Genomic DNA, 9,572 nt, shown 5'->3' on the forward strand with positions numbered 1-9,572 from the left:
GTCACCAATCTTTAGATTGCACTAATAAGTAAGTACAACTTTATCATATGTTTTGCAAATTCATTTCCCTAATAGTAATAATATTTTAAACCATTTGATTTTTTTATTAAAGTTTTTTAAATTGATTGATGATTGATTCAATCAACTAATTTGTTGATTGTTTGATTGTATTAACTTGATTCTTTAGATATTGAAAATTAAACAAATAACATTATGTTAATTTAAGCATACAGAAACGTTGCTGTTGTTCCAGCAAAAATCTTATTTTCACTTTACCGAGTGCCTAGTAGGTAATGTGCAGATTACCTAGATACTCTGCACATTACCTAGGTAATTTGAGAAATAGAACAATTTTAGCAACTTTAACGGATCACCCTAGTTAATGTGCAGATTAGCTAGGTAATGTGCACATTAACGGATTTCGAGCTTTAGCGGTAACATACCGACCATCTGGGAGCTAGATAGTGAAGGGGGTTTGGAGTTGGCATTTTTTTCTTACAAGCTAAGTAGTACTGTTCTGACCAGGGATTGCAACTGCAAGTGTTAGACTAACACTTGGAAGGATTTCTGAACCTTCTTGGATTTATAAGGATTTTGTAAGCATTGTGTTCGTGCCTGTACTAATCTTAAGTGTGACTTTAACGTCCGGATCCTGTTCATTCCTAAATTGCCTCCTTAATCTCCTAATTACTATTTTCTTGTTTTCTAGCTCAGTGGTCCACCAACAAACATTTTTGTGTTTATTGCTTCCAAATTCAAACATTGTAATGTAAGAGTTAGTGATTGTATTTGTAAGCCTGGTGACAAGATGGTCTAAGGTAGAGTGATTATGGTGACAGATACCAGCACAAATGTTATTGAAGGTGTTGTGAAATAATGCCAGTTAGTGCGAGTGTAGTGAAAACTATGATTATTAGTATTACTAGTAGTGTTCAGTTGAGTGAAGATATACCTATGGTCACTGACAGAATCTATGTCGGTGTTATAACAGTGGAAAAAAAAAAACAACTCTCAGAATCACTGGGAAGGATAATTAACACACGAGAACCTTATTATATCCCAGTAATGATAAAAATTAAATAAAACCAATGTTTTTGACCATATTCATGGTCTTCCTCAGGCTTTTGACCAGTACAATTCAAATATGGAATGCATCAAACAATATGTTTAAATTATCTTAAAATTCCTTTAAATTCCTAAAAGGGTGAGTTATAACAGTAGTTGACCCAAGGGGTGATATGACTGTTTCCTAATGTTAGGTTCAACTTTCTCCCGTGGTACAAGATTAGGTCAGAAGGGTGCTGGTGTTTAAGTGAGTAAGGTTGTGTTGAGCCATGGTTTTGTTAACTATGTTACCCCCTAGGGTCATCTTTTGGACTATGCCAGATCACAGGCTTGGCATTGAAGTCACTTCCTATTAGGATAGGTTTATCTTTGTTCAGGAGATGATGAATGGCTTCTATGGCCATCTCAATGTTAGTGGAGTCTTGAATAGGTTGTAACATATGTAAAGGTGAGTGTTATTGTCTGTAACCCAGATGGTGGTAATGTATTCTGTGGTATGTTGGAAAACGAGGCAGGCATTAATGTTTTTGTTCCTGATGATAATACCAGCCTTGATGCGATAGCCAGGGTCTCGAGCTGGATAGACTTTCCAGTCGTTGAACCTGACTATCATGTTGTTAATAGTGAGGTATATCTTGTAATACATTAGAAGAATGAACTGTATAGCATCAAGAATCAAAACGTTTTAGAAAGAAAACTTTGAAAATTTCATCATTGAGGAGAACTGGCATGCTTCAAAACACAAACAAAACAGTGCTTGAATGTACAATTTCTTGAAACCTGAAATAACCTCTTGATCCATTGGTTGAATCAACAAAGTGGTATTCGGAGACAGAAACTGAACTGTCAGCCAGGGAAAGTCTTCCAGCAAATTATCTTCAAGGTCTTTTGGGTGTCCTGGTGCATTGTCCAATAGCAACAGTGCTTTCAATGGCAATTCATTGGTCTGAAGGTAATCCTTGATACTTGGAGCACAAACTTCAAACAGCCATTCTTTGAAAAGAGAACCATACCCTTTCATTCATTCTCCACACCACTTGCATTTTTTTAATTATGGAATTTGTTTTGAATAATCTAAGGTTCTCAAAGTGAAAGACAAGATGTGGGATAAGTTTCATATCGCCACTAGCATTAGCTCCCAAAAATAACGTCAATTGGTCTTTCATGGGTTTATGTCCAGGAATATTTTTTTGTCTTTCATGATGTAGGTACAGTTCGGCATGCACTTCCAAAATAAACCAGTTTCATCACAATTGAAAATTTGTTGTAGACAATATTATTCTTTTTTAATGAATTCTTCAAATTTGAGACAGAACTTCTCAGCTTCTTCACCTGCACTAGCAGACTCACTGTGAATTACTACATGATTAATGCCAGATCTCCTTCTAAACTTTGCAAACCATCCAGTGGTAGCCTTGAATTCTATGTCCTCATGTGATAAATGTGGAGTTTGTTTCTTCAGTTCTTCAAAAATTTCTCTAGCTTTCTCTTGAATGATAGTTATACTAGTTACATCTCTTTTCATTTCCCTTTCTTTTACCCAAATTAAAAGCAATCTCTCCACTTTTTCATGGATGACACATCTTTGTTTCTCAGATGTGATTTTTGTTACTCCTTTGGCTCCTTGATTATATCTTTCTTAGCTAAGATTGTGCCTACTGTAGATCTGTTCAAACCATACTGTCTAGCAACATCAGACATCTTCTGCCCACTTGGCTATTATCTCATTTGGTTTCTATGGTGAGCATGGTTCTTGACACACCACTCTTTTTAGGCTCTATAATATTATCAATTTCTTTTTGAAATAAAAAGTTCAGAGAAATCAACTAGCACATGAAAGAATTAAGTAAATATGAGGCCCAAATGAAATTTGAAATTTTGGTGTTAAAACGTTAATGAATATCAGATAGGATGTTAAACTCTCACCTTTAAAAAATAAAAACAGATGCAAAACTTAATCAGGCGACTGCAGAGGAGACAGAGTTTATATTAAACAACATTTAACAACAGAACAGCCTGTAGACATTGGCTGGCTGAACTGTGGTTTAAAATGTGTTGCAAAGACTATTTCTAAATGCCCTCTAAACAAACTTTGGCAAAACAGTGGCTCTTACTTTCTTGGCCATTACTCCTCTGTTTTAGGAGTCATTCAGCCAATCGGGTTATTCATTTGTGATGTCAGAAAAGGTCGCCAGCTATATTCCGAAAGATTCCGAAAATAAAATCTTAAGTCTGTCAACAACCACTGTTCGGAAATTAATGACAATCCTTTTCCATTTTGATATTTAATTACTTTGTCAATATGGTTTAAAATAAGAACAAATCCATATTTAGGAAATTTATACCAAATTTGAAATTCGTCTTCAGAATAGATTTTTAAGGAATTATTTCAATGTTGTATTACTGTCTCCCTTCGTAACTGTCAAAATGAATAATTTAAAATATTTTATTATTACTATTACATTCTTTTATTTCTATAAAAAGATTTTGATACTGTTAAACAAACGAGACAATTTTAAAATTATGTTCTGACTATAGGATTAACTACAATGACCCTAAAATGCATTAACGTTTTATAACCGACATGATACTTGGATTGTAAATAAATGCATCTGATTTAAATTAATTGTAAAGTCTTCACCCATTTGAATATTAGAATTGGAACATTTAAAACAAATTTAAAGTATTTAATTTTGTTATTTTTGCTCCAAGCAATTAATTAATGAATAATTTTGTCGATTCATACTGTTTACAACATTTATCAAAGGAATGATCTCCATTTTTATCTAAACTTTTCCACCAACAACATTACCACTCAAATTAAAAAACCCTCTAAACCTGCTATTGAGTGAATATAGAAAGTAGGTCAAATAACTTGTTTATAATCGCTGTCTACACTGTGACAAGCAAGAAACATCTCTGCAATGAAATTTTTCTGAATTGCAGTCTACCTGATCTGTAAACTGCCATCAGCCTCTAAACATTGTCTCTGCAATCAGCTGAATGAGTGCCCAACAGTCTCGCAAAGACTATAAAAAATTGTCAGAAAGGTAAACAAAAAGCTGGAATTACAATAGAGAGTTTCAAAGTTTAAAGGAGTACTATCCAATCAGTATCGGGTTGAGCGTCGATGTTGATGTCTCCCGCGCTTCAAAAGGTTTTGAATTGTTACCTGAAGACAAGGGAAAATCAATTGGCATTTGTAATTTTATGTCTTTTCTTTTTGTGTTTGTTCTGTGAAGTGTTCTTCGTTGCCAATTTGTTTGCAGTCTGAACTGTTCATTAACCGATCATCCACTGTATTCAAAAGAATTGGAATCAGAATCAGGAATTTTCAGCATAATATGAATTGGAAGAAATTTTGGTATTGTCCCATCACTATTTATTCTTAAGATATATTAGTTAGCTAATATTGGCAAAAAAAAAATGTTGTAATGTTCATAAAATCAATACTTGGTGTAGTTTGCTATTAATAAAGGTGATTAATTAAATAATTGCTAATTGATATTAAAATGATTATTATCTGTTGCAATGACTTGATGACAGACGTTCTTGCTTATTAATTAGAATTCATATTATTATTTTTAAAAATAAATTGCAAAAATTCTCAGTAAATGTTAACAACAGTAATAAAGTAAGTAATATCCAGAGCAAGGTAAATATTATGTAATGGCCAGGTTTAAACTGAATGACACACAAGAAAAATTATATATTAATATTACCTCACTAAGAATGGCCCATCGATCACTTTGAGTATGTACATTTAATCTTAATACTTTTATAGGGCCAATATTTGTATTAAGAGTTCCTTCTGCAACACCATTTGAATCTTTAAAACTTCCAACAATTAAATAACCATCTCTTGTTACAGGATATGAATTGTCTTCTAAAATCTCTGATGGTAATATTTCAACAGTTGTGTTGAAAAATTTGTCATCTGGATGCTCAGCATTGCCACTTCTGAATAAGAATCTAAATAAAATTGGAAGGAAAAATATATTGCATTTAAAAATATGAAGAATAAATTTTACATAAGTATGAATATATTATAACAGTAATGAATAAATAAAAAACACATTATAAACAAACCTGTTTCAATAACTGTTGTTTTAAATAATCTTTTGCATTAACAAAAAAAAACTTAAATGACAAAACTTTACATAAATTGAGTTTATATTCTGAACTTCATATCTTTAACCTATATTAAAATTAAATTATTTAATTGTAACTGTCAGAAGATATATAGGGAATGGCTATTTAAGGTAAAGATGTATTGGGTGAATCGAAAGTTTGTTAGATTTTTAGAAAGAAATAAAATAAATAAAAATTTATAATCCTCTATGTATTCACCCTTCTGTTCAATAACCTAACATTGCCTGACAGGTAGTTTCATAATTCCATCTGGGTAGAATTGGGTGGGTTTCTGACAAAGAAATTATTGATATGGCATAGAATTTCAATCTTTAGAAGGTTTTGATACCTTCTAAAGATTGAAATTCTATGCCATTTAAATTATTTTGCCATGAACGAAAAAGATGATAGTCTGAGGGAACAATATCTGGAAAATATGCAGGGTGACTCAAAACATCCCAGTTAAAGTCTAGAGGTCTTTGGTGTACATTTAACGATATGTGTGGTCTTGCATTATCATGATGGAATACCACTCTCTGTTAATTTGCAAGTTCCGGACGTTTTTGATGCACTGCAGCCTTTAGTTCATCCAGTTGGAGACAATATTTATTGGAATTAATTATTTGGTTGTTGGGTAAAAGTTTGTAATAAAGAACCCCTTTCCAATTCCAGTCCCACCAAATTGAAATCATTACTTTTCTGGGATGCAAACTAGCTTTAGGTTGTGGCACTGGAGGATCACCTGGCTTACTCCAAGATCTCTTGTGTTGAATATTGTTGTAAATGATCCATTTTTCATTGCCTGTTATTAATCACTTTAAAAAGGTATTGCCTTCATTGTGTTTTAAAAGTGAATCACAAACAGAAACACACTCAATAAGGTTTCATTCACTTAATTGATGGGGACCTAAATTGACCTAATCATTATGAAGGGAAGTGTATCCAAGGCTAGCCAAATGTCTGACAACAGCCAACATCTTAAAAATATCCCAAACATCTATCTCTTGCATTGTTTTACGCCGATCATTTTGAATTAAAGCTGTTACGAACTCGTCTTCTATGGTTGAAGGCCGTCCTGACCGAGGTGCATCTTTGAGTGAAAAATCTCCCTCCCTGAATTTTGAATACCATTTCTGGCATGTTTGATCAGTAACTGCATCCTCCCCATATATAGCACACATCTTTTTTAGTTTTTGTTGCATTTTTTCCCTTTTTGGAAATAATAGAGTAGGAAATGTCAAAAATGCACCTTCTTATCTTCCATTTTAATGATATTTTTCTTGAAAGATTACAGCTACTTTTTAAAATTTTGTTATTAAACTTATGTAATAAATGTGCAAATATTTGTAATATCAACCTAAACAAATTAAAACCTGATAAGCATGACAAAGGCGCCACAGACGAGTTATTATGTAAATACCTGAACGAACTTTCGGTTCAACCCAATAGTTCAGGATTATTTTGTATGGTTGCTATTTTTTTCTAATTAATGAGATGTAACTTACATGTATGGATTTGACACATTAACTTAGAATTCCTGCAAATGACCATGGTAGTCATTCACTAGTAGCTGGTCATTTACTCCTCAGGTCATCTTATTTAAACAAAGTTAAAAAACCTAATTCTATAATTCAATAAATAAGTAACTCATTGGAAATAATATTTTCGAGATCAAATGTTTTTTCATAATAATAGTAATAATAATAAATTTATGAAAACACCACATTTAAAAATCATTTAGTTCAAGTTATTGGTTTAATTATTTTGGTAATGAATTAAGAGAGTCATTTGTATATGTAATTTAAATTTTATAATCATTTTATCTTATCATAAATTTGTGTGTAATATACACACAATTATCTGAAAGGAATATTTACACGATAAACTGATCTAACAACAATAGCTACTAGCTAAGAACAAAAGAAATGCAATTCCTCAGAGTCTGTATCAAAATGGTGTCCATTCATTGATTATGTACACAAAAGTTGAAGAAGAAATTTGTATATTTATAAGTTTTGTGTCTGACTAATTTGTGTGAAAATGATTAAAAATGATGTAATGCAGAGTATTAATACCAGTCATTAAATGTGAATCATAGTCTAATAATAAAATAAATTCATGAATAATGCACAATTTAAATAAATCAGTTGATCAAATACTTTAAAATAACTTATATACATTAATTATTTTAATAAGTAGTATTTATTAATAAGTACTTTAAAATAAATAATAAGACTTCATTTATATTATAAAAACAATAATCAGGCAGCTAAAATATTTCTAAAAAATAATTTAAAAATAAGAGTATAATTTCATATGTAACAATGAAAATATACATAGTAAATTAATATGCAAATCCTATTATTGATGTGGATAATAAACATAATACAGTAGAGCATCTATTATCCGACTGAATTGGGGTCTCAGGTTGGTCGGATAACTGAAAAAATCAGATAACCGAAAAGAATGAAAAAAATATATTATTAGTATAGTATATCCCATGCAATTAGTATATCGCTATTAATTAACTTCGTGTTGAATTTTCATCGATGTTAAGCCTAACAAATTTATTTTTAAAATAATAATAGTCGCTATTGTATCGTTAAAAATTATTTTTAAGTTATTTTATTGCTCACAAAACAAACAACCACTCATAATTAGATAATTAAGTCTCGTTTAAATACTGGCCTCCCTTCAATGGTCGAGCCGTTGATGCCAGCTAAAACATGCAAAAATTTAATAAAATAATAATAAAGTAGCCAAGACATAGCCAAATATTGTAGTGCCACATCACTAGTGGACATTTGAATTTTGCTGACTAGAACGGTCGGTTAACCGATGTGATGGTTAATCGGGGGTCGGATAATCGATGCTCTACTGTATTTAAATATAATTAAAAATAACTTAAAATTTACTGTATAATTGATTTAAACTATAAATATGCAGTTTAATACATGCTTCTTGTCCTTAATTACATATATTATGCTTTTGTCCATTGTGGATGTTCTTGTGAACTAGAATTTGTTATACTGAGGGAAGAGAAACATACCGTTTCGAATTAAGATATAATAAATATATCTTAATTCAAAATGATGTGTTTCTTTTCACTCAATATAACAAGTCCTAGATCACAAGAACATCCACAGTGGACAAAAGCATAATATGTAAATATACAGATTTATTCAAAACAATAACATTACATAATAAAGTAAAATTGCTTAATTATGGATGATAGTCCATAATTAAGCAATATAACAAATAACAAATATAAATAAATAAAGTACAGTACATATTCAAAGATACAGCAGATTAGATATAATATAGGGCAGTGTTTTTCAACCTGTGGGTCGCAACCCCCAGGGTGGTCGTGGGTGAAAGAAAAAGACTAGTGTTTGTAGGTCCTACGCTACAATAAAAAAAAACTAGAATTTCAGTGAGAAGGCTGTGCCTGTTTATTTTATAGGACAATTGGTTTTTCAATCAATATTTAAAGAAAGAAAATTAAATACGTAGTTTTTAAAATCACCAATATAGTTTAAATATGGCCCTGGGGGGTCGCCAGAATTTTTTAACTTGTAAAGGGGTCGTGTATTCAAGAAGGTTGAAAAACACTGATATAGGGAATACAAAATTTATTAAAATTATTAGAATTTTCTCAATAAAGTATGAAATTTAATATACTGTATTCTTTATAACACAGAAAATAATGAACTAAGTATAAATATAGTTTACAAACTAAAATAACTTACTTCTCAATTTTAATAGATGGATTAAAATAAAATGTCACATTATCTCCTGGTTGTGGTAATAAAGACCAAAAAAATGTCTCTCCTTTATAAGCTTTTGATAACAAATAATTTTTATATGCTCTAAGACTAGTATGTACTTCTGCAGGTGGATTATCATGCGGACGATGAAGAGAAACCTTTCCAAATTGTTTATCCTACATAAAAATTTTAACACATTTAATATGAACTTTATGAAATAAGTCAAATTAAATATATAAAAATAACTAGCAGACCCCGCCACATGTTGTTGTGACTCAAAATGTATCTACTATAAATGTATAACACTTCCCCCGTGGGGGGGATTTTTCGAAAAATTAATTATGAATGTGTGAATTAAATTTGATTATTAATGAAAATATAGTTCACTTCATGCCAGCCTTTAGAAATTAAANAAAAAATATTTATTAATTCAATTTTATTAATTTGTTCTACATTCCGATCTCGTGCATTACGTAATTTGAAAAGTCCGTTAAAAGCTATCAATTCGAAAACAAAGGTATTCGATTTCGCCTGAAGACGACAGTCGTAAACTGTTGAAAGTACTAGCGAACATATCTGAAATTTAACAAATCGCTGTCAATAACGCCG

At 31.1% G+C, this 9,572-nt stretch overlaps 1 protein-coding gene across 1 annotated transcript; it reads right to left on the reverse strand.

Moving 5' to 3' along the window:
- Positions 1-4,244: 4,244 nt before the first annotated feature.
- LOC111616439 (alpha-1,3-mannosyl-glycoprotein 4-beta-N-acetylglucosaminyltransferase B-like) lies at positions 4,245-9,139 on the reverse strand (the record flags this gene model as incomplete). The annotated part of the gene is made up of 2 exons (XM_023357848.1): positions 4,245-5,037; positions 8,946-9,139. Coding segments are annotated over 2 exons (504 nt in total), but the record flags the coding sequence as incomplete, so codon positions are not given.
- Between the last annotated feature and the right edge of the window lie 433 nt (positions 9,140-9,572).

Source organism: Centruroides sculpturatus, unplaced genomic scaffold, assembly GCF_000671375.1.
Source record: "Centruroides sculpturatus isolate CEXI.00-Female unplaced genomic scaffold, Cexi_2.0 scaffold3347, whole genome shotgun sequence".
Lineage (NCBI taxonomy): Eukaryota > Metazoa > Arthropoda > Arachnida > Scorpiones > Buthidae > Centruroides > Centruroides sculpturatus.